Here is a 27,416-nt window from a genome sequence, read left to right as displayed (position 1 = left end):
TGGCGAAAAAATAATAGTTTTAATACAATTTGTCAAGTTAGTTGTACATTTTTTATGGCACTTTATTGACCACTGTATAAAAATCGTATGTATAATTATTTACAAAGTTGTACAAAAAGAAATATTAAGTCTGATGCCTTTGATATATTCTTTTGGCAGTCTTCAAAAAATGAAGATATTGCGAAAACGTTTCTGGCTTGATATCTTATTTTTCTCACTAGAATGGAGTTGTCATAACTCAGTGGTTGTCTCCACATGGGGTATTTTATGAAGAGTCTTTGATGATTTTTGTTGAGTTTCTTTCAAATCTAAATCATCTCGATCTAACGATGGTTCATCATCGATATCATCACTAAAATATATTTATAGTTTAGTATTTAAAAAAAAAATTAATTTGTACTATTAGTAGCATTGATACTTACAGATAACCATCGTATAATGGATTTTTCACAGGAATCATCATATCATCTTCAAGTTTAGGATGGGTATTCATTGAATTATTTTCAATCTTCATTTTATCTACTTGAGAAATTGAATCACCTCGAAATGTAGATAATGTTCTGCCACCAAAAGCTGAAGCAGATCCATCACCTCTATCTCTGGTGATGTAAGAAACAGCATCGAGCCCTTTCAGGTTTATAGGTAGATTAGGATCGGGTATACTTCCTTCTTCGTCTAATGGAACACTCATTTGCAGTACCTAAATTTATTTTAAAAATATAATAAATGCCACATTTTCTTGATATTTAAATCAACATTTAAATATATTCTTCTGCAATTAAATACCTGAGTTTCATATTCTTTCAGACTGGGTTCAACAAAAACTGGTTCGTATCTTGGAGCCACGCAAAGGCGTTTCATTCTTTCTCTATATGCAACGTATCTATATCGAAATTAAGCTTAAAATTTAATCAAAAATTTATGAAGATTTAATAATTATTAATTTATAGCTTACCTTGACCACATAAAGCAGTGATATATAATACCAACTACACCTAAAAGTACGATAATACATGCTAGAGCGATAAGAGCAGCTCCCAAATCGCTCACTCCTACTTCCGCTTTGACAGGTTTGACTCCATGTTTAGTATTTCCTCCTCCATTATCTGGATTTGTTAAAACAAAAGGTAGTCTGATATATTTGGCTTTAATTCCTAAAACACTGGATACTTCAGTAACCAAACCAAGTTGAGAATCATCTTCTAAAACCGTTCTGAAAATTTCAAATTTTAATAATTTAATTATGATTTATATTATAGAATAATTAATAATTACTTGAAGAATTTACTGTATTAAATATATATAAATTAATTAATTACGTACGATTGTATACGAGGATCGTTTCTATCCAAGATACGAAATGTTACTGGATCTACCATATAAAACCAAAAATCGCTCCTAGAAATGTAATCTTTATTAATTTCATATATTTAAATGTAAATGTATAATTATATATCATTAATATAGAGTATTAATGTGACAATATTATTGTAATTTAGTGATTCTATTCTAAGATAATTGTAATACTTATAATAAATTTAAAATTAATTGTATATTCCATCACCAACATTTCATGTATAACATGTATATATAAAGATATAGATGTTTATGAATCAGCAGCAGAAACAAATATATTTAAGAACAATCAATAATATGCCAATATTCTAGCGAATTTATATACAATAGAAGATTTTTAATTTTGATATATCCCATTTAAATTACAAGTCTTGATTCTTGTAAATAATTGACATATATAATGGGAAAGAATAAAAATGATAAGATGAAGATTGTGAAACTAATTTACATGACTAACTAAACTACTCGACTTTATTTCCATAAAACATGCGGTTAAGATGCACTAAGAATGAACTTTTATAACCTGTGGGTCGTGACTGAGGAGTGGGTTGCCATTTGCAACCCACTTCAAATGTGTCTTGTAGTTTTAAATAAATTCGAAATTATATGGTTGAATTTTCAGTAAATATATTTATGTAGTTGGAACAATTTTCATTTTGTCAGAATTTTAAGTAATGTTAATGGAACTGGTTTTAGAGATAAGCAAAAATTTTATTTTTAAAATATGAGCTAACAAAACGATTCTGTATGTTTTAATCTGAAATTATTCAACGTTGTCTATAAAATTCACAATACTTTCTCAGTTTAAGATGATAAAATATACAATTAAAGTTAGTAAAAGTAAGAAGATTTGAATATACTTGTTCTTATGTCAAAAGTTCAGGGTTCAAAAATTCAAGATATTCCATGCTAAGTATATCATTGTTCACATTTATAATTTTTGTGATCTTTAACGTTTCAGGATACCTCATTGAGATATTCTGAAATTCTCAATGAAATTTCTTCTCAGAATCTCTTTACACATTAGGAGAATAAGATGATTCTTGTGGATAATAAAACTACAGTTTGTATGATTCTACATTTAACTGCATCTGAATGATTCTGATCATATTAAAAGTTCAATATTGCACTCAATTTTGAATCAAGTTTCCAAAAATAACCTCAGATTTATATTAAATGTATGGAAAAATCATTTTTCATTTTGCATATTGTATAAAAACTGTATTAAAAAATTCAGTAAAAATCAATGCTTTATCCTTAATAAATACTTATTAATATTATAAAAATAGAAAATATAAATCAATTGTAAAGAAAAATAATTTATATAGACCAAAAGAAACATATAATTCATTATCCTCAACATTATTAATGAATAATTCAAATATCTTAGTCTAATCTCTAATTACAGTTAAAAATGAAATTATTTAATTTGTTAAATATATAAATATTAAAAATATTTTTAAGCTTTTATATACATGTAAACTTGTAATAAAAATGTTTTAATGGAGCATAAAATAATAAAAATTCAAGAATGTTCCTGTGTTATATAAGCTTACTTCATCTAGTATTGGAAAATACTTGAATCTTTTTCTATTTTTCTACTCTATTACAGCAATTTTTTTTAAAATTTTATAAATTTAAACATTGAGCAGTTTTATAAAAGTGCTACTTTAATTTCAAAAAGTAAAATAGTAAGCTTACTAAAACAAAGGTGAAGTATATTATAGTGTACTTTGAATGTATAAACTTACATTAATTTATTAGTAATCTGAATATTGATTAATATACTTTTGTACATTTTTATTTATATTTTTTTAAATTTAAAGTTTTGTTTTCTTTTGTTGCTATGGGGCTGCTTATTTATATGCAATACAGTTTATAACCACACTAAACTTGTATACAGATAAATCCTTGACAAATATTATATTGAAAAAAGTAAATAAATTTTAAATAATTAAATCTAAATATAGACTATAAATAGGTATTTGTATATTAAACAATATATTTTACATTCAAAATTTTATTTTATTACACGTTGAAACTGTAGGTAACATTACTTACCCTGTGCTATCTGTTTCAATAGAATTATTTTTCAGTAATTTTAAAATGGAAACCTTCTCAAAATCGGGAATTATTCCCGTTCTTTCTTGAATTACGCTAAAGAAAATATTAACTTTTAATACAATTTATGAGAAAATGAATTCATTTAAATTAATTCTTAACAATTTACCTTAAGATATTTTCTTTCATATCTAACATTCGATTTGGTAATGCATCCTTTACAACTAAAACCATTCGGTTATCGTCGTTAATAACATTTATCTGTTTATTAGTAAATAAATGGAAATTAATTTTATTTCTAAATTAAAAAAACCGGGAATAAGAATTAATATATTTGTAATATTTATAATTTATTAAGGTGACAAATATATCAATATGCAGTAAGACATCGCTTTACGACCTTTCAATTTACAACCTCCAATTTTTGAACCTGGTGTAGACTATATGAAATTTTGTATTTTTTCCCATATTTTATGATTCAAAAATCAAATTCCAAAAACTAAATCCCAATTTACAATAATAAACTTAATAAAACTATAACGGTTCACTTTACGACCAAACGCTTTACAACTCACGATCTATGACAAGTACAAAGTATATAGATTTTCTGATATAAATAACTTAAATGCTGTATCTTTCTTATTGCATTATATAATTCAAAAACTATTTCCATAAATGTAATTTAAATTTATCATACAAAATCTATAGAAAAATAAAATCCAGCAGCAAGTTGCGTAACTTTCCCAGCATTATGTAAAATTGTGTGTGACGCTATCTATTATAGTATTTTATTTTTAAAAAATTTTATATTATTAATTATTATATAATGGCAAAATGTTTAATTTTGAGGTAGGAATGGGTTTTATATAAAAAAAAACTATAAATGCTAATAACAAGTAAAATGTACATTAAGTCCGACTCAACTTGAGCTATGACTCACGACCTCTTCTATCTCCTCACCCCAATAACCTTTAACCTCCAAAATTTAATAGCATCAATGCCTCTAATACACAAAACTTCATACTTTCCTTCTGTTATAAGTTATATAACAGCCGGGAAAGTAATAACGTTTTGCTTTACGACGTTTTCCATGAATCACTTGGGTCGTAACTATGGGATTCTACTGTATAAAAATCTTACGTTTATAATAAGTTCGTAGAATTTTAAATAATATATGAAAAATTTTGAAATTTGTGTTATTTTAATTGTGAAATTTAATAAAGGAAAGCTTATAAAAGCTTACATTTCCTTTTGATTCTAATCAATATTTAATTGACATTTAAGGAAGGAAAATTATATTCCTAAACTTTAAAGATATCAATATTTTCCTTTTGTGTAACCTTAATCTGTTTTCCTGTTCTGTAAATAAATATATTTTACAAGAGATTTTAAAACTTAAATATTTATTATTATATATATATATATATTTTAGCTGTTTGAAATGTAAAAATTTTACATTTATATATAAAATTATTCTTGAATATAATTAAAAAGAGATAGATCAGTACATGAGTAATCTAACTGTTTACAAAAACTTAATTCAAATCATAAATATTTATAAATGTATGTAATTTATATATAAATTCTCTTTGAATTTCCTTGTATATAACATACAAGGAAAGATAAGGAAAATGTATGATAGTGTAATTTTCTTCGAAGATACATCATTATTTGTTAAATCTTAATTTCATATCCTTTAGGTTTTACTAATAAAACTATAATTAGATTTTATTCTATTAAAAAATTTTACATTAATGGTATAATGTTGAATTATTTTAGAATAATGAAATACTTTAATCCACATTGAAAGAGAGATTTATTATTTTTTTTACATATTTTTATGGTCATAATAATCAGAATTAATTTTTTATTAAAGGTCTTTAATTATGGACGCAATCTTCAGCAGATGGCGTTAAAAATGTAATGCTTTTTCAAGGGGAAAATCCTTTTCCAAAAATTTTCGAAAACGGAAACAGATAGGACCAAACTGTTTTTTGCGTCAGACTCCTATTTAACTCTTCTATTATTGTACGGTTCAGAATTTTGAAAATCAAATTCGTTAATTTTCTGTGAATTTTGTACAACTTTAAAAATTCATAGAAAATTAACGAATTTGATTTTCAAAATTCTGAACCGTACAATAATAGAAGAGTTAAATAGGAGTCTGACGCAAAAAACAGTTTGGTCCTATCTGTTTCCGTTTTCGAAAATTTTTGGAAAAGGATTTTCCCATTGAAAAAGCATTACCATCTGCTGGCGGTTATGTGTGTAATCAAAGAGTTACGGTCAGACTTAAGAGTAGAATCCTTATAAGCAATAAATTGTTGTGTTAAAATAATAATCAAAATGTAAAAAAAGTCATAAATTTCTTCAAAAATCTAACAAAATATCACTAAAAATAATTCATTATTTCTAAAATATCAAACATTATTTTTATGATTTTCTTTATAAATTATTTTTTATACTTTATATTACACGATGCACATTTAAAGATTTAAACAAAAGTAAATATTTTTTAATATAAAACTATTTTTAAATTTTTCTATCGTTTATTAAATTCCTATTTCTTGAAATATTTAAAGACTTTAAGCATTATGAATTATGGCATGATGTTGATACTTTTACATTCTAATCCAATCTGCAAATTTGGAAAAGTTTTAGAATATTTCAAAATACAAAAAAAATTAAATTATTATCTCTTTGCTTAATTTAAAATTAAATTAATTGTGAATAAACTTTAAAAATTACCAAAACTTCAACAGTTTGTAGAAGAGATGAACTCAACAGATCAGGATTGTCTCTAACAACTAATTGAAGTTGAAGAGGTAAATCTTCAGCAACAATATCTTCAACAGGTTTATTGTTACTAATAAAACCTGATGTTGAATCGATTTTGAATCGATTCTCTGGATCAGATTCTCTATTTATCTCGTAAGATAAACGACTATTGCTTCCACTATCGCTATCTTTTGACTAAAAAAAATTTTTTTTAAATAAATTTCTTTGAATTAAATTTTTTTAAAATATAAAATTACAATATATAAACTTACAATAACTTGAAAAAATTTAGTTCCTACAGGAGCATCACTAGATAAAGCAGCTAAGTAACGATTTGAAGTAAGCTGACTGTATCTAGGTGGTATTACAAATTGAGGCCTGTTATCATTTAAATCTATTATATTAATAATTACTTGAGTCGAAAGTCTAGAGGAACCTGTAGAAAAAGAATTAAATTTATGAAGTTTTTTAATCATTTAATTTTAAAATTTATACAAAATTATTTACCAAAAAATCCTTCGACAGTATTTAGATTAATAATTAATGTGTATCTGCTAGTTTTCTCATAATCTAATCCTTGATCTCTTGTTCTAATTTCGCAATCTCTTGCTTCGTTTTCGGATACATAAAAGTGGCCTGTATATTATTATAAAAAAATATTGTTAAAATATTTATTTATCTCCATAATAACTTAGAGGAACCTCAAAAGTCAAGAGAGGTCTTTCATATAATAACAGAAAATTTATATCCAGAGTCTCTCATAAATTAAGCTTGAGCTGTTTAACTTCTTGAAACTCCTGTGTATGTGAGGCTTAGACCAAGTGGCCCTATATTAAAGCTTGTCTACATCTACAATATTCATTTAACATTCATATGCAAAATTTGTTAATAATAATAAAATTTTAATGGTTTAATATTAAAAAATTCTATAAAATTTTATTAAATTTTATAAAAAGTTTAAAAATTAAATTAATTTCTTAAAAATATTTTTTAAATGTAATATTACTACACACCTTGTTCATTTCCTGATACAATTTCACAGCCAATTGGAAAATTACCTCTGGGTTTATTGATAACAGGTAAAACTTTTATAAGAGTATTAGCTAAAGAATTTTCCTCTACTTCAACACTAAATAAATAAAATAAATATCTTATTTAATTAAAAAAGACTTTATATAAAATTATATACATGTAAAATATATATTTAGAGCCATAATTTAAAAAAAAAAAAACTTAATTTTTTCATAAGATAAGAATGTGTCTTGTCAATCTGTTAAAGTTTATATTACTGGTTGAAATTATCAGTAAGTGTTTTAAATCGTTTTAAATTTCAAAATATTTTATTTAATTAATCTGAGAAAATAAAAAATACCATAAGACAGTTTATAAGAGCCAATAAGTTTGAGCATAGAGTCAGTTAATGTCACTAAGTACTCTAAGATAAAGACTTTGTGTTTAATAACCATAAGTGTTCTGAACTTGTTCTATGCTCTAACTAGGAGCACTTATTGGTATAAAAAGTGTGCCAATAAGTGCTCCAAACTAGTATGATTAACATTTATTACCATTAAGTACTACAAGTTGGTTTAAAAAACATTTATACATTTAAATTTCTAACAGTTTTATTTTATGAATTTTCCAAATTAGAGCATATAAAGAAGGATGAATATAATATTTTTCCTACTTCCTAAGGATACTTTAATTATTGGTCCCATATATAAAGAAATATGAAGCTAAAATTCTATCATTAAAGATTCCCACCACTTTATGTGTTTATATGTGATTTTTATTGCAAAATTTCTCAAGTAATTATCGTATAAATTTGTATTTTTATATTGTTAATTAAACATTTAGTCTTGTTACTTGTATAAAACTGTTTAATATTACTATTTGGAATTTAATTATTGTTAAAGCTAAATATGGTTTGGAAACAAGAATGCATTTTTTTAAACTAATATTTATTATTAAAAAAATTACAAATGACGTAAATAAACAAGAAAAAATGATATTAAGGTGTTGAATAAATAAATCTGATATTATCCTAAAAACTTATATGCTAGCAGTTTATTCATTTTGACAATAATTTTGGAAACTTTCCTGGATTTATAAAGAAAAACTCTGTTTAATGTAAAATGAATTAAATTGTTCTATATTCAGCTTAAAAATTTAAGCTGAATATAGAACAATTTAATTCATTTTACATTAAAGAGAGGGCCACCCTGTACACCCAATTGACAGACAGTTGCCTACTCTTTGACGATGATGAAAATTATTTATGCTAATCAAATGGTGACGTTAATCTCTGTCTCAATTTTCTATTCATTTCAAGCATTGCTCTTTTATTTTATTGTGCCAATAAATACTAACATTTAGCACATTGTCACTACTAAAACATAATTAATTAATTAAAATACTTGTAAAAAACCTTAAATCCATCAAAACCATTATTGATGTATACGTATAAAAGAAACGAATTGACGAATTTAAATTTAAAAAATGTAAATTTTATTTTTTTTTAATTAATTAATATTTAGAGATGATTTGTTTAAGGCTTTCTACTCACGTGTAATGACTATCAGCAAAACCGAGTCCGGAATTTGGAGGAATTGTAACGATATGTTCCACATAAACAGTTATGGTGGCTGTAGCAGAAAGAGAAGGTTCTCCAAGATCTCGAGCTCTAACTTCAATCTAAAATAAAATATTTATATAATTTGAATACGTTTTTAATTTTCATTTTCTACAAATTTTCGTAGAATTATAACATACACGATATTCTGAGTCTGGTTCCTTTCGAAGATCGTCTTTCACAGAAACGACACCACTATTACCATCAATTAAAAAGTAGTATGGAGCCTTATCTCTGCCACTTAACTCGTATCTAACTTGATTTCCGGGAGGCTATTTAAAAGATACAGGTTATTTATAAAATGATATTATCAGATTAATTACAATTATTTCTATATAGAGCAGAATAAATTGTATTTACAGTTCCATCTGCATCAGTAGCAACTACTGTTGTAACAACGGTTCCTAATGGAACGGTATCTTGTAGTCTAATTGGTAGAGGAACACTTGTAAACGTTGGCGGAACATCATTTCTATCCTAAAGTATAAGTTTTATTATTAAAAAAGTTGTTTAAAGTTATTAAACATCCATTTTAAAATAAACATAAACTTACTTGAACCGTGACTAGAACGGTACACGTTGCTCTCGGATCGTTGCTGTCATTTTCCAGAGTGCCTACAGTAAGTCTGTATGTGTTCTTATATTCAAAATCTAACCCCCTGAGTGTCCTTACTACTCCAGTTACTGGATCTACAGCAAACAAACCAGGTTCCGCATCTTTCAATATGTAAGTGATGCTACTAACCGAGTCAGGATCAGTAGCCTAAAACACACACACATATATAAACACTTAATATTGTGATGAAGTAAAGTAATTTTTTTAAATATTCAAGAACATACCTGTACTTGTACAATTTCTTGATGAGGAAGATTTTCTGGAACTATTGCTTCGTATACAGGAGTTGTAAAAATTGGTTTCTCATCCTGTACATCATTTACAAGTACAGTTACACTTGCTGTTGCTAACCTAGCATCAGGAGCTTTGTCTCTAGCAGTTACAACTAATAAATGTTTTTTCTGTTTTTCATAATCTAATATTTTTTTCACGTGTATTTCTCCACTTTGAGGATTTATCGAAAAATCGCTAAAATATTAATAAAAATATTAATATAAATACGAATATTTTAAAATTTCAATTTAATTAAAGCTGCTTACTTATTTCCTGATACAGAATACAACACTTCACCATTAGTACCAATATCATCATCGCGAGCCTTAAGAACAAAAATTTTTTTTGTAAAACATTAAGTTGCTTTAAAATCTAAAAGAATAAGGAATATTTTATATACTTGAACCACTCCAATGGGTGCTCTAACAAGACCTTCATCTACAACGAATGTATAATTATCTTGAAGAAAGATGGGATTTTGATCATTGATATCAGTTACTGTTATTGATACAGTAGCTGTGTTAAACTAAAATAATTATTTTTATTTAAACATATATACAATCAAAACAAAAATATTCTAATTATTGTACTAAATTCCTTTGTAATATTTACCAATCCGCTGGGATCTTCAGCCTTGACAAGGAGATTATATGTGGATACTTCTTCTCTATCTAACTTCTTAGCAACAAATATCACACCACTAAAATATAAATATAATTATTTACATTAATATAAGAAAATTACTTTAATAAATGGGCAAAAATAAACTAAACTGAGTACCTATTTGGTCCAATATCAAAATCTTTGTTAATATTTCCTTCTATAATGCTATATTTTACTTTGTCTCTTTCCGGATCTTCAGCCTTATTAATATAATTAAAAAAATCTTAAAATTTAGAGTTTTAGAGTAGTAAAATAATATAAAGGTATGACTCACTATAACAGTTATCACTGCAGAATTCAACGAAGCGCCTTCACTAACTTGAATTTCGTATTTATCTTTCGAAAAAACAGGACCTCCTGTATTTGGACCAGGTACAACTATAACATCTACGATGCTTTGCATGAATCTATAAGTGATAAATTATCTTTAATTTCTCTATTTCCAAAGAAGAATTCCATAATTTCGAACAATATACATGTAACTTATTTCTTCTAGAATCAATAGGTTAAAGACTCTATAAATCAATATGAAAAAAGCTATAATAATAAATTCTGTAAGTAGATCGAGTTTAACGATCCAATATTTTGAACTGAACAAGGACAGTTACTCCCATAAAAATTATTATATAGTAATATCAGTTCATCGTGAGTAACGTTACATGACATGAAAATAAACGTGATAATGATATTACTATACGAAATTACTAAAAATATCCTTTGATTTAACTTGTTTTACTATAGATAGTTCCATGTATTGGACTTTCATATATAGTCAATGTAATTAAATTTCAAATTTTATTATTATGTATTATTTAAGAATTATTTCTGTATATTAGAAATTAATAGTTATGATAGGAAGCACTTCCAAAACATTATCAGTAATTTTTTGTTTTTGATAGAGAATTGATTTAGCTATGTCCTTTGAGAATTCACTATGTGGCGAGCCACTGTAATAGAGCTTTATATAAAACTTACAGTCATTTTTATATTCTAAAAATATTAAGCTTATAAAAAGTTTTATTATCGTAGACACTTAATATAGTGAGCTCTCAAAGAACAGAGCTAAACTAATCGTTGTATCGAGAATTCACTATAATTTTTAAAACCTTTTTAACAAATAATTAAAGTGTTTTGTAAATAGGTCATACAGTAAATGATTATTAGTATGCACAGATATTAAATAGGGTCATTCGTCATGTAAAATAATTGTTAATCAATTACAAATTACATAAATAGAAAGTTATTATAAAGCAGGAAATAATTCTTTCTTTGTGACACATGCAAAAAAAAGGTGCAAATTTTGAAAAATGGCTTCCTCTCAATTGCCAGTTTGCAAATATTTCTAGATAAATCTTAATAACGTTTCTCCTTAAAAATTAATCATTTATATGTTTTTTACAATTTTAAATATAAAATTATTAAATTAAACTTTAAATAATTTAAATTAAAATAAAATTATTTAAAAAATTTAAAAAGAAAATTTATTTATATAAAATACTAGCTGACCCGGCCACGCGTTGTTGTGGCTCAAAATGTATCTATTATAAATGTGTAACACTTCCCCGTGGGGGGAATATCGAAAAAATCCCTTTTTAGTGTATATTCTGTTGACGTTACCTATTAAAACGCAATTAAAAACGCAAAAAACCGCATCTAAAATAGTATAAATAGAAGCCGAGTTCTTCACAGTAAGCCTTAATCCTGTCCCTTTCCCCGCTGGGGAATATCGAAAAATCCCTTTTAGTGTATATTCTGTTGACGTCACCTATTAAAACGCAATTAAAAACGCAAAAAACCGCATGTAAAATAGTATAAATAGAAGCCGAGTTCTTCACGGTAAGTCTTAATCCCGTCCATCTCCCCCCCCGTAGGGAGAATTTCGACATGTATATTATATACAAAACACGTGCATATTCGAATGCAAGGTTGTGTCAAAATTTCAAAGGAATCGGTAGGAACAAACAAACGTTGTATTTTATTTATATAGATAGGTAGAAAATGATCTGCTTAGGTCCATTCTCACAGAAAAGCATAATGCCTCACAGAAAAGCAAACTTAGGTCGTCGGAAGTTAGCGCCATCTGTTGGACATAAAAGTCTTAATCCATATATAAATATATTTTTGAAAGGGGGAAATGGTGATCTTCACATATGCCACAAACCTTCGCGGGAGTGTATTAAACAACTTCCCAAAGTTTCATGGCAATCGGATAAATGGTGTGGTAATGCATGAAGGACAAACACACACACAGCACACACACACCACACAGACATACATTCGTTTTTATATATATAGATAGTTAATTTATAATAATTATTTTTAGAGAAATCATTTCCTAATAAAGTAAAACTTTGATTTAGTATCACCATTTGTTTGACTCTGACACTAAATAAAAGTACTGCTAAACAACAAGAATTACAGCGGAGTCGCGATACAGTTATTTTTGAAGACTTTGACTATCTAAATCATTTACTATAAAAAGAGTTCACTACACACATAAGGTACACCATACACATACAGTGACGAGATCAACACACAGGTTAGAGTGTTTGTAGGTCACATGATTCTATTATAACTATGTGGTTTGCAATGTGAACTTCTACATTTAGTAATTCACATATACTGAAGGGTCCTTTATTTAATATTTATGAGAATAACCATTCCCGAATATTCATTGGCGCTTTACGAGGATGGAGTTATTAAAGGGGACAACGTAACACGTAATTATATTACTTTTATTAACATACTAAAATAGTAAATTTTTCAATAAATTATTATTATTTTTTATCATAACATAATTTTTGATTTACTTAAAATGATAAATTATTTATAAAACTATTACAATTTCACAAGAATTAATTATTTTGAATTTTTTAAAATTATGCTCTTTGAGAGAAAAGTAATTTTCTATAATTTCTGATGTAAACATTTTAAATTTATTTTTAAAAAATAATATCGAAAATATATTTATTTTTAAAATGAAATAAATATCCTTGAAAAGATTACAAAAAAAAAAATAAATTACAAAATTTCTCTGATGCAATTCTTCTTTCTCAATTTAACCTCTCTTAAAAGAAATATTTGTTTACATATAAAGTTAAGTATTTAGCACATAATTTACCAAAAAAATTAATTTTAAAATTAATTAATTTAAAAATTACGTAAAAACCACTGTACATAAATTTATCATTGTTTAAGTCACATTTTCAGAATCTACTAAATAAAATTTCATAATTAATAAATCAACAAATCTTAAGTTAAAACATTTAAAAACATGTATTAATTTTATATTTTTCAATAAAATTATTTATAAAATTTAGTTTTTATTTTAATAAATCACTCAATAACTTTGAATCATCACAGAAATTTACTTACAAATTTTTTTAAATAACTGCTAAATTTAAATAGTATTTAATAAAAATTAAATTAATTAAGTTTTTTAAAAAATACGTTAATAAATATTCCATTGAATATATTTTATTAGTTGAATTTTTGACCTTCACTTGGAAAAAATTGGCATTTTTATTTATAAAATTATCAATTTTCGAGCTTAAAACAATGAGTGTTTATTTTGAACATTACTAATAATTTTAAAAATTAATATATAATAAAATTTAATAAATTTTGTGTTGAGACATTAGATCACCGTTTGTCAACCGATTTTTGTTTATACGAGGATTTCCATATTTAGATTATTTTATATACAAGTATTAAAAACGAACAGCAAGAACCAATAAAATTATCCACTAAATCGAGTGGTCCATTGTTATGTTTCAACATTTTAAACAAGTAATTAAAGCACAGTAGATTCTCAATATTGCGGACTATCAAAGGACTGAGCTAAACACTGTATCATGAGTTTGCTATATGGAATGTTCGCATGTATAAAGAAGAGCGCTCTTCTTTATACATGCGAATATTCCATTTAGCGAAACATTCGCTAATGGAATGTTCGCTATATAGGGTGAAGACTATCAAGAATTCATTGTATACCTTTTGAATTATCTAGCAATATGTTTACAATTTATTAAAGTTTATCAAAATTTTATATTAAAATAATATTACCTTCCTCCAGTATCAGTTGCCTGTATAGTTATACTGTATTGCTCACCAGCAACAACTTTATCCACAACTTGTATGTGACCTGAATCAGGATCTACTCTAAATTTACTCATACCATTATTAGATACGTGATAAATCGAATAGGTAACTTTAGCAAACTCTCCTACATCATTATCTCGAGCTTGAACCTGAATAAAAGAATATTTTTTTAAAGATAAAAGGTAAGCTATAATTAATAATCTAGTATATGGCTTAATCAAAAAAAAAAAAAAAAAAAAAAAATTGTCTTATTTACTTGTGTAACTGGTCGAACTCCCTCCCCTGCTTGAATGCGAACAGGTGACAAGGAAGGTAAACGAGGGGAATTATCGTTGACGTCATTCAAGTGTACGTTGAGTGTAATAGGAGCGCTCGCACCTCTTCCATTTGTACTGTTAACCTGCCTAGCTATAACCTGCAAAATTAGCATTTTTAGAATCATATATTCATTGAGAACTAGTTTAAATCTCGCCTGTTACTTACCTGAAACGTATATTTACTTGGATTTGGCGGATCTCGATCTAATTCAGCTTCATTTACTACTAAATAACCGTCAGCATTCACTCGAAATGAATTTGTAGTCAGCTCGAATATGTATTCCACTGGTGGATCATCAGGAGCCTGCAATACAGAAGAATCTTAAATGTTGGAAGTTGTAATAACTTATAAATATTTACGGAATTTGATATTTGACATACTATATCCGCATCAGTAACCATAAGTTTCAATGGTTCTTTGCCATCCCTTGCTGTAACTACTGTAGTTCCTACAGGAGAATTTTCATCAACGTAACCAATAAGTGCAGTTGGTGTTATAATCGGTGGATTATTATCAACAGGTAGAACGTCAACTGTTAATTTAGCTGTGGTGAATCTTTTGCCTTCAGTTTCTTCTTCAGCCTTCAGAAAAGCGAGTAAATTTCAAAAAATTGTCCATATTAACGATGGAAATATATAACAGAAACTACACTTACTTTAATAATGATGCTAAATATTTTAGATACGCTTCGATCAACAGCTTTTATTTGTCGAATATTACCACGTTTTGGATCTATTTGGAAGTATTCAGAATAAAATAAAGGTGTACCTAAAAGAAATAAAGAAATAATTCGTGATCACCATCAGCATCATTATTAATGATTAACTAACTTATCATTGTCTTACCGTTAACAAAACTATATTTAATCGGTGAATTTAAGGAATCTCTATCTTTGGCATTGATATTATCAGGACGGATTTTAAGGATTCCCGCCTAAAATTATAATAATTATTATTATATTCTGAAATTAATTTTAAGTAATATTATTTCCATACAGATATAATAAAAGAATATATTTTTTCTGCAAATTTTGTGGTTAATTTTCATATGCCAATAAAACCTGTTGAAGATCATTATGGAATAAATTATCAGGAAGGTCAAACTCTTAAATTTAATGAGATTTCATGCTCTGTTAAATAGATAAGAGACGAGAAACAAACTAAATAAATCCCTAATTAACTTAGTGCTCCTACTTATACTTTTATTTACAATTTAACAAGCTTAATGTTATATTATCATTAACAGTCAAAAGTATATTATCTTATAGAAATATAATAGCAACAATATCACTATTTTTCTAAAAGAAAAATAAGATATCTTTATATTAAAAAAGTACAAAAATTTATATTTTTGTGATTCTACCAAGTATATATAGTATTTACATTATATTAAACATTTTAATATTAAATTATTTTAATTGTTATATATTAAAGTATTAAAATATTTTATATTTTTATAAAAATTTTAATTTAATTTTTTTTTTAAATATTGACTGTTTCAAAGTGATTAATAAAACCAATTTTAAAATTTATTAAAATTTTATTTAGTTGATTTAGCTTTATTTTATAAAACTAAATAAAAATTTAAAATGTAATTCATTTAAAAAACTAATATATTTTTTATGAATATTCTTATAAATTAAACTTAAATAATAAGATTTTCTCTAAACCATTTTCATTTATTTATATTTAATAAACTAATATTAAGTTATGTATTTTTATTATATAGAAAATTATTCTATTTCTAAGAAATAATATTTATAATTTATTTATGTATTTATAATGTATTTATAAAATAATTTATATTTTCAAAGATTCTGAATAGATTAAGCTATAATGAAGTGCAAGAACTGGAATAAAACTGGAAAGATCACTCATTGATTTTTTATTAGATTAAGTATTGATGTAAACAAAATTTAAAAAATATGAAAAAAAAAAAAATCTTTAAATTCCATCACTCTTCAAGTTGATATATGATTCAAAATGTTTATTTATTGTCTTATAGTTATTGTAGTAACAGAATTGATAGCACTAAAAGTAGCTTAACAATAGTAGTGATAGTTGTAGTAATAACAGCAGTAGTAACGATATCAGCAGCAGCTGTGCTACACTAGTGTTAGAATATAGTTGATATACTGTATTAGCATTATTGCAACAGTAGTACAGAACTAACAGAAGTAATACATTAGTAGCATTAGCAACATTAGCAATGGCAGTAACAAAATACAGTAGTAGCAGAAATAGCAGTAATAGTAGCACAACCCAGCATAAAAAAAATATCTATTTATATTTTCATAACTTGTGCTACATACAATTAAAGAGAAGTCTATTGTACTCTACTTTTATTGGGGAAGTTTTGATAATTTAGCATAGTCTAAAAATAGGCGGAACCAGATAATGGCGGATATAACTAACGCCCAAAATACCGGAAAAACAAAATCCACGCAAATTTGCGTGTGGATTCAGTCAAGTAGAATCATCATCTACTTAATAATTACAGTGATTAGTTAGCGCCTGAAGCCACAAAGATTGCACATCCGAGTCTCGCTAGCTTTCAAGGATACAAGTAATAAACCAAGCAAACCACTCCACTTTTTTCTTTTTATTCTTTTCTTCTAAGTAAAATATAGAAATTGCCGACTTACTAAAGCACCACTTGTTACTTCTGCTGTATATTCCACATTTACACAAGCATTATTAACAAAAGTACATCCTGAATGAAGAAATGCAGGATCTTGATCATCTCCATCTTCTACGAAGATCGTTAAAGTAGTTGTAGCTGTAAGACGGTCTTCTGGTCTGTCTGCTCTATCCTGAAATATTCTATCGTTAAAAGTTCGTAATTTAAATAAAATTTAAAAGATATTTTGTGATAAAAATTATATTTTTACCACTGCTTGAATGGTAAGGTAATATTTCTGTGTACTTTCATAATCCAAAGATTTATTCACTGTTACCAATCCTTGATATGGTAAATTTATAGCGAAACTTCTGTAGCCATCATGCTGTATTTTAAATATAAATAAATAATATAAATTGTAAATAATGATAATAAATGTGTAAATTAATTTATTAATTATATCTCACATGAGTGCCATCTCCTTTAACTGTATAATATTCCACTAATCCATTGTTGTTCGCATCTTTATCGATTGCTGAAAGATCTCTAAATATGGTTGTTCCTACGGGTGCCAGCTAAAATATGATTTAAAAACATATATATTAAGTACTTTTTTTTTATATATAAAAGTGTTTAATTTATAATTCAGAAAGCTTTGATCCCTTAATTAATTACATTATAACTGAATTAAATCATTACAAGGGCATCATTACCATCTCGTCTGTTTGTCGTGTTGTTAGAATTATGTTAATTTTTTGTATGGATTTTTATTTAATCATCCAAAAAGAAGATATTCATCGCTTTATTAACTTAACTTCTGATAAAAATAAGTAATTTATGCATAAATCTCTAAGTTAAATGGCAAATTGATATTTAAAGGATTGTCTAACAATAGTTTCAGATGAAAATTATTTATAGTAGATGGAATTTTGTTAATAAATTATGTAGATTAAATGAAGAGGAAACTTTTAAACTGAAGGAAGTTGTCACGTTCTATAAGGAAGTGACTTCAGAAATGAAGTCTTAAACTAGATTACAAAAGATTGTGATAGATGGAAAGCAGCAAATAAGAAATCATTGTTTATGAATAATCAAAAATAACAGAAATTTGTTCTAAAATAATTCAATAATATTTGCATAAAGTAATAATATAAAGTATAATTCTTGGGTCATATGAAACATATATCATGTTATTATCTACAAAACTATTAGCATTTCTACAAAAATAACTAAATAATAATTATTTTTTGCAACATCTTTAAATAAAAATATATCTGAAAAATTCAAAATAAATCATTTTTTAATATTTTTATATAACTCAAATAAGTGATCACAGTTATTGAGCATTTTTACATCTATCAATGATCCTAAATCTCGTTAAACTAAACAAATTCCCTACTAAAAAGCATGGGATTCGAACCCAAAATCCACGTAAAACGTCTCTATCGATTGCTCATATCCCATATTTATAAGGATATACTTTATAAAATAAATTAATAATATATATAACTGTTATGATTTACATGAAGGAAGAAGATTTAATTTTAAAAAATATATTATAATGTATATATCAATGAATTTAAATAATTAATTTTTTCGTAAAAATAGGATCAAAACTTTCAAAAAATGCATTTTTATTTTCGAAATTGTACCTCGGATACGGAGCAGGAATATGAATTTTCTTTAAATATTGGTGCATTGTCATTGATATCAGTGACTCGTATTAATACAGGAATATTCCTCTGAAAAATATTTATTAAAAATTCAATAAATAATTATTTTGATAAGTCAAAAAATAATTTATAATACATTGTGTAATCGTAATGATTCATAGAAAATAATGTAGAAAAATTGTGATGATTCATGTATTCGAAAACCTATTTTCATTATTATTACTTAAAAAATACTTTAAAGAAAACTATGAAATTATTTTCGGATTTTGATATAAAAATTTGTAAAATTTAAATATTGAAAATGGCTAAAATTTATTTATAAAAATGCTTTCAATTGTAATTAATATAGAATTTTAGGTTAAATATAATGAACGTTCTCAATTAAATTTTCTATTTGAATAATTATTTTTTTTTTTTGACCTAAATTTAAGTTTTAGTTGATGAAAATTAATAGAAAAATAAGTGATTTTTCTGTATAAATACAAATTATTTATAAAATTCCCCATCCATGCAAACTATGTATGCACTATATCCCCAAAAATAAATTAAATTCTCTATTTATAATTGAAAATTATTTACAAAATCTTTCATTTATACAGACTTTGTATTTACTTTAGCTCTATAAATATATAAAATCTCCTATTTATAAGTGAAAATCATTTATAAAAATCCCTTATACATCAAATTATGTATTTACTGTTAGCCTATGCACTTAACATAGATGAGAGATTTTATAAGCAATTTTAAAGATTTATAATCTATGGAGTTATAGTAAATATATAGTTTGCATTAACGAGATATTTTTATAAGTAATTTCAATCATAAACAAGGAAAGTTTTTTCATTTACATTTTACATTTATACATGATTAAAAGTCCTACTAATGACTAAATTTCCCTATTTGTAACTAAAAATTTCGTATAAAAATCGTTGATCCACGCAAACTCTATTGAAATTCTACAAATAGGTAAAAAAAAAAAAAAAAAATTCTTATTTATAACTGAAAATGTAATTTCCATTATTATAAACTATATAATTAACTGCAAATACCTTAAATTTTCGAGTAAACATACAAATAATTATTAAACCTACTTAAAAATTAATTTATAACGTATTAAATATGCCAAAAATCGTTATTAACTTCATCACAAATTGCACAAAATAATAATTGAACAGTTCTTTAATTATGATTATTAAAGATCATATTTAAATTATTAATTATCACGATAAATTACAAACAATTACCTGATTTGACGTTGATAATTCGCGACATATGATATTTAAACGTATTTGCGTAATTTCGTCTGACTGAAATTAGAAAAAGTGCAGTTTAGTAGGGTTGAAAGATCACCAATCTGTAAATATTCGTAAAGAATAAGGTCATAAATTCATTTACATCTCTGTCTAACGGTCGTTTCAATCGCAGTTTCTTCCCTTCTAAGGTAAAATAATCACGTGTAGCTGACTGAATCGTTAATTCCACTTGATTCAAATCACCACGTATAGGAAGCTCAGAAGGAACAGTAACTTGATCAGTACCTAAAATTGGATTAATTTTAAAAGGATTTTATAAGAAAATTCATTTATTAATTATGTTTAAATTCATATTATTTTCATATCACGGTTTTAATTATAAAGATTACTTAATTTGTGCGTGTCGTAAAGTAATGAGAATTTAGCAATTTCGCTATAATAATTACAGCTTTCTCTTTTAAGTTATGTGTTGTGAGTTAAATTGGAAAACTGATATGGAGATAACGTGTTTAGGTCTCGTATACGTTCTATTTTTCCCCTTCACGCAGCTACTCTACCTATTCATGACAATAAAAAAGAAAAATAATTCAATTCCTACGTGACAAGCCATCGACCTCAACGTTTGGGTTACTAGAATGGCAGACAGGTGGTTGTGGGTCGCGAATTCACGAATTTATATACTAATATAAGTTAAAAAAACTGTTTATCTTCTAAAAATCATATATATAAGTTTAATTGGCGTTTAAACAATTCCCTAGCTTATATTAGTGATAAAATCCATGAATTTTAATCTTCAATTTACTAGGATGGCACAGTGCTTGAAGATCTAAATTCATAGATTTATGTACCAAAATAAGTTAAATTGCTGTTTAATTTGTATAAATAATCTATATAAGTTTCGCTTTTTTAATAATTTAAATACTCCCCTAACCTATATTAGTGATTAAATCCGAATTTTTATCCTCAATGTTTGAGTTGGTACAGTGGTTGAGGATCACAAAATCGTCGGTTTATATACCAAAATAAGTTAAAATTACAGCTTAAGTTTTATAAAATAATCTAAATGGGCTCGATTTTTTTTATAAATTAAGCAGTTTTTAATTAAACTAGTGCATGAATCTAAGTTTTCGTCCTAGAAGTTTGAGTCATTGAGATGAAACAAGTAGTTGAATATTGAAAATTCGTGGATCTAGACCCTAATATAAGCTAAAAAGGCATTTTATTTCTAAAATATCTCTACAGTTTTTAATGTAAAAACTGTCGTTATAATAAAATATCAACTTACTGTTGCCTCTGCTTTCAGTTATATCAAGGATGATAACACTATCTGTTCCTTCAGTCTCACACACTATAAACAACAACATTATGTGCAAAATTTAATTTTTTTTTTTATTTTTACAATTTTTGGTTACTTTTATATATAATTTTCTAAAGAGCTATATAAAAAGCCATTTTAAGAAATCATTAAAAAAAAATGATTGCAACTTACATCCATGGCACCATCTCGTATTGGCAAATAGAACAAATATTGTTATCAAGAAATTTGATGAACATTTCATCTTTTTTTGAAAAAACCTGTAATTAAAATAAAATTCTTTTGAAGTTTTAAATTAAAATTCTAAATTGAAAACATAAGGAAGTTTTAAGCAGCATTAAAATGTCGCAAAACTTGATTGCAAACAATAATAAGAGGTGGAGGAGGATTTAACATATTTAAAAAAACTATTTTTAGAAATATGTAATGAAGGAAATTGTAATTTTAGATAAGAAAGAACATAATAGTTTATTAATTTTAAAGATAGTTTTTAGAAAATACAACATAATTATTTTATAAAATTCTTTTTCAAGTTCACCTTCCTGCTATGTATCCATCCTACTCTAAACTTCCTATTCATTCAAGGACACAGAACATATCTGATTGTGGATTTCAATAATCAGATATTACGAGTTGTAAAATGGCAACAGATATCATCTTAAAGTTTGTTATTAGTGACAAAAGTCACGTCAGTGCGTGATTCCGCGTATGTCACTTATACAAATAAAGATTCAGTTGTACATGTTGCGTATAGGAAATACCAAACAGGGAACGTGGCGTCAGCACGTCACCTTAAAAGGTGAATTGAATGACGAGACAATAATTTGGAACTAGTCAAGGCAAACAAGGGTGGTGCAGCAGTAGTAGCTAGTTTATTCTCCACTCTACCAAACTACCTTTAGGACGTTCTTAAAAGTATATAATGAGCATAGTTTTGAGAAATGTTTTTATAATAAATTTAATTCGAATGTCCCAAATTTTAATAACACCTCTTTTGTCTCTATATATAGGACGATATTCGGAAATATCGCAAACTTTATCAATTAGGACATCAAAATGTCACAGATGACTTACAGAGGCGAAAGTAGTCTTGTTTTCCTCTTCGATACGTTGCCAAATCTTGTAAATTATTAAATTTTTAGTAAAAAAATAAATGAAAAAAACAAGTAATTTATAGAAAATAACGAGCTTAGAAAATAAATCAAGCGTTCAGTAAATTAACCGTAATTTTACACACACGATCCTATTGGATTTTTGATTATGGTAAACTAGATAACGGTAAATTAACCGTGGATAATGTTTTATACTGCGTGAAAACGCGTAGAGTTGTAGACAAAAGTTAAAATTTTCGATATCTTATTTTGGTGGAGGTCATTCACCTTTACTTGGCATGAGGACTTTACCGACCTTCACAACTAGCGGCGTTTACTGCCATGGGGCAAGAAAATACGGAAGTAGAAAAATTCTTGTTTTTTAAATTGCAAGTTCGTCGGACTACATCAGGTCTACAATCTTTCTTAAAAGCTATATAACTAAGGTAGCACGTTACAAGTAATTTCCCTGAAGGTTTTAAGCTTTTGTACTTTTAAAATAGTCGTTTTATACAATGCAATGTATGAGCTTCCGCATGAGGAACGAGTAAAAATATTTGTCCTTGGATTCTGTCTAGTAATAAAAAAACAGGATGCGGTTCATAAAATATCAAGAAACAATATCTCTTCAAATAACATAACATTTCAATTTAATTTGAAAATATTGTTTGATGATAAAGTTCTTAGAACTTTTAACCATCTTCATTAAAGAGATGATCGACACTCATAGCGGGTATTTTTTAAAAAATAATTTTATATTACGCAAAATTGTAATATTTTAATATATTTAAAAACATAATTTTAAATTGTTTTTACATAAAATTAATGAAATGATATCCAAATTTCAGCTTGGCTAAAGAGTTGAGTTATGGCACTAGTTACTAAGGCAAGGTTATTACTAAAATAATAGAAGATATGTTTGTCTTAAGAGTTGAAATTATGAAGATAATCATCACTTTTACATTAAATTTACACAAAAAAAATGAGAGCTTTGCCTTTGTCTTTGTTGCTTTTGTAGTTGTAATGAATTGTAATACTTCCTCTCTTTACATTTTGAGTGAGTGAGAATTTACAAAAAAGCAGGTTTTTTGGCCCATTTTCTAATATATATTTAAATCTGTTAATAGACATTTGTGTATTAGAAATTGGGTTATTTTCTGATATACTATTGGCCATGGCTTACATAAGAAACGAGCATAAAATCATCTAGAAATTATAATACATCTTACATATAATTTAAATAGGAAACCATTAGAAAAATCTTAAAATTATGTATTTATAATGGTAAATATGCATATATATATATATTGTAAAAAATTCTAAATATTATTTTGTAATATTTAAATTAGTGTATTAAATAACTACCTTTTGACTTATAACTGCCTTTTATGGAATTAATACGACCTGAGTCACTATAATATCCGAAATATCAAACAGGAATTACAGTCCAGCAGACAGACAAACTGACGTTTCAAACATTTTCAGACAATAACAGCGAAATCAATGGTTTTTTAGGTTATGCAATTGACCTATATGTTAAAAATTCTGACAGATTTTAGCAGGTGGAACATACTCACAGTTGAAAATGGGTATTAAATTGATTATATTTCTAATTACATCATAAATTATGACAAGCAAAATTAATTCTAGTGATGAAACAAAACATGTAAAAACTGATATTTTAAACATCAATGTCACGATATCGTGTTGTAAGACGGAAGTTTTCATAAGGTTTTTTTTTTTTTAAGTTATTATTGTTAGAAGTATTAAAGAAAATCGTTTCCTAAGAGGCCCCTCGACTGGTTTCACAGACTGCGGGTCTGTCCGTTGATTTTTACCTTCTTTAATATGGAGAACGGGTTCTAGATCATGGTTGGTTTCACGCGGTCAGTCACTTAAACTGAAAATTCTCTTTCGAGATTTTGTCCACGGATATCACTAACAGAGTCTCACATAGAGAAACTATCTCTAGCGTATCTTCTTAATTCAACAAAAAAAAAAAAACATAATTTATTTTGTCAATATTTTGTTGGTATTTTAATTAGAAATTCATTCTTCATTTTTGACTTTTCTTTGTAATTGATTACTGAAAGATGACGTTGGTTTCGGTTCTCAACATATTTTGTTCTTTTCTTGATCAAACACTCAATTTATATTCTTAAGTTTGCTGAACTGTTAAGAGCTGTTAATGAAAAATAACACCCTAAATTTTAATGTTTAGCATAAGAATCACGTCTACAAACACGTCATTTACATCTTAGGATGTAAGGAATTAATCAAGATTCTCTTTTTCTCTCAAGATTTCCTCAGCAAAAATTTCCGTTACTTTTAGCCGCAATTTCTTCTTATTCATTTCATCCTTATCACTTATTCTTCTCGTGTTCATGGTCTCTTCTTCTGTATTATCCTTCTGCGGTTTGTTCTTAATCCGTAATCAGCTTATTATGATAGGATTAAAATTAATTTAATTGGTTTTAAAATGAAATTTAGAAGGCAAATGTCTATTTCTCTATATCTTAGATATTGAAATTTACTAAAAGTCGTGGGTTCGGCTTTCAACCAAGCTAAATGTATTTCTTTTTTTATATTTAGATTTTGATTTAGTTTTTTGTTCCAGTAAACGTATTTTTACAGTAATATTATTTTGATTGTTGTAAATTAATAACTTAAATACAGGCCTGTATATACCGGTAATGCAAAATGGCATAATAATATCTATAAAATAATTTATTTCTGTACGAATTTCGATTTATCAAGAAACTATAACTAAAATAAAATTTGTATATTGTAAATTTAAATTATAATCAAATATTATATTACTGTTTAATTAATTAAGTCGAATTTTAAACTATATTTAATCAACAAAAATACTCGTTCTACCTAAAACAGCATGCATTTAAACATATCTGATGATGTTTTATCATCAAAACTCATCACGAAAACAGCACATCATAATTTAATATTAATTATTTGTATTTTTAAAACAATTTTCCAGGGAAATTCCCAAAAAATTTCACTCTGAAAGAACACCCTCAAATACTTTAGCCTTTATAATCAGTTATTTAAAGAAAATTATACGATAAAATTATCGAAAAAAATTTTCAAATTAAAAGTAAAAATCGATTAAAATTGTCATCCATTAATAATAAAAAGAAAACAAAAAATTATTTTGCCAAAAGCAAAAGAGGCGTATTTAGGTTAGGGCGTAGTATCTGAATCACGCAGGCAATGTTAAAGATTAAAAAAAAAATCAAATGAAATACAAAAAAATCATTCATGCTGAGTTAAGTGTAACGGCGTCATTAGTATCTTCACACTATAATCCAAAAATTTTCTTGATTTCGAGATCAGTAGAGCGCGAAAGTAACCCTTTCTTCAAATATGTCGACTTCATAAGTGAAACAATGATTGTCTATTTTAATGACTCAAGGCACATTTGTCACAAAGCCAAATAACCAAACAGCGAGAAAAGATGAAGGAAAGTATTATTAGATATCAAAAAAGTAAGTTTTTGATATAAAAAAATGCTAAACTTTGTTTGATCTTATCACCTGACCCAGTTATGTTGCTGTGTGTTTTGCTTGAAGAATCGTGTGCATGCCATTTCGTGATGCTCTATTGCATTGCTTATTGTTTGCCTTTCCGTTTTCTATAGCACGTCGGAACAAGTTTTATTTTAATATTTATCATAAATTTACTTTTCAGACACCCGTGGCAGGTGATGTAGCTAAGAAACTATCTACTTTTAATGTAAATTAAAACCCACGAAAATTCTAGATCCTTGTTGCAAAGTATATTTTTAGTAAAAGATTCTCACGAAATTTTCGGGTCAATAGTCTTTTAAGAAAAAGATTCACTAGTTCTAGAGAAAAATTCTTCAAAATACTGATCATTTACTTTCTTTTTTCATTAAAAAAAATCATTAGAAAATTGTTAGACCGTGCAATAATCTGTATAAAACCGGTAACGAGATACTTGTTCCCCCACAGGTTCAGGTGATAACTGTTTGATTTCTCACTTATACTGAAGGTTCCTCATTTCCATTACCCTTACTTGAACCCCCCATTGACTCTGCCGGATGTTGAACATTACAAAAGAGCAGATGCTAACAAAAACATCTTATGTTACAAAAAATACTGAACTATATTTTACTATAAAGTAAATATAATAATAAGCAACTTACCTTGGTTCCAATTTTAGTAAAGGCAACCCCCTGTTTATCATCATAAATTGATGAAATGGGCAAATTACCAAGAACTATATCACGGAAATAGTATTTTTCCAACACACCTGCTGAACGTACAGTTGCTATAGCTACACATCTCTACTGGTCCACGAACTCACACAGACTGAGGTATGCTTTGTCAGCCCGTTCTTACCTGCATGGGGTTGAAAAACCGGTTACAGCAAATACGTCATATAATAAAGTATGACAAAGATATGTTATTTTATACAGTAGTAATAACAATTTTAATTTTTATAAACTACCAACAAAACTATATATCTATGAATATATTCTATTTCTTTTATTTTGTTCGTGAATCCTTCAATGACAACTTGAGGAATTTCTTTGTAAATTACTTGGTACCGTTAATTGTCAATTGCTTGCATTCATATGTAAGTTCCTTTCATATTTATTTAGAAATTTGGGACTAGGTTACGGTTAAGGG

The 27,416-nt window shown here is 26.4% G+C and overlaps 1 protein-coding gene across 2 annotated transcripts; it reads right to left on the bottom strand.

Moving 5' to 3' along the window:
* On the bottom strand, positions 1 to 27,114 carry Cad99C (cadherin-99C). Of its 2 annotated transcripts, none has more exons than XM_067283012.1 (36): positions 26,930 to 27,114; positions 21,830 to 21,915; positions 21,626 to 21,688; positions 20,483 to 20,625; positions 20,332 to 20,394; positions 19,067 to 19,156; positions 17,882 to 17,989; positions 17,686 to 17,799; positions 17,440 to 17,607; positions 15,641 to 15,728; positions 15,451 to 15,563; positions 15,176 to 15,376; positions 14,961 to 15,098; positions 14,734 to 14,892; positions 14,442 to 14,626; positions 10,651 to 10,783; positions 10,494 to 10,576; positions 10,326 to 10,413; positions 10,114 to 10,239; positions 9,980 to 10,038; positions 9,665 to 9,908; positions 9,378 to 9,587; positions 9,185 to 9,301; positions 8,965 to 9,096; positions 8,759 to 8,886; positions 7,209 to 7,324; positions 6,703 to 6,831; positions 6,468 to 6,631; positions 6,166 to 6,390; positions 3,587 to 3,678; positions 3,418 to 3,513; positions 1,324 to 1,398; positions 956 to 1,213; positions 787 to 883; positions 423 to 700; positions 1 to 352 (listed from the first exon to the last, which is right to left on the bottom strand). In XM_067283012.1, the coding sequence occupies exons 1-36, from the start codon at positions 26,971 to 26,973 to the stop codon at positions 232 to 234; spliced, it is 4,734 nt and encodes a 1,577-aa protein (XP_067139113.1). In that variant the 5' UTR covers positions 26,974 to 27,114; the 3' UTR covers positions 1 to 231. The 2 variants fall into 2 exon arrangements, with proteins under 2 accessions (XP_067139113.1, XP_067139114.1); XM_067283013.1 differs by lacking the exon at positions 26,930 to 27,114 and adding an exon at positions 22,194 to 22,495.
* Positions 27,115 to 27,416: the final 302 nt, after the last annotated feature.

This window comes from Centruroides vittatus, unplaced genomic scaffold (assembly GCF_030686945.1).
Source record: "Centruroides vittatus isolate TY-2023 unplaced genomic scaffold, ASM3068694v2 contig_975, whole genome shotgun sequence".
Classification (NCBI taxonomy): domain Eukaryota; kingdom Metazoa; phylum Arthropoda; class Arachnida; order Scorpiones; family Buthidae; genus Centruroides; species Centruroides vittatus.
Note: the sequence above shows the minus strand (reverse complement) of the source record. Positions and strands in the feature narration are given on the sequence as shown.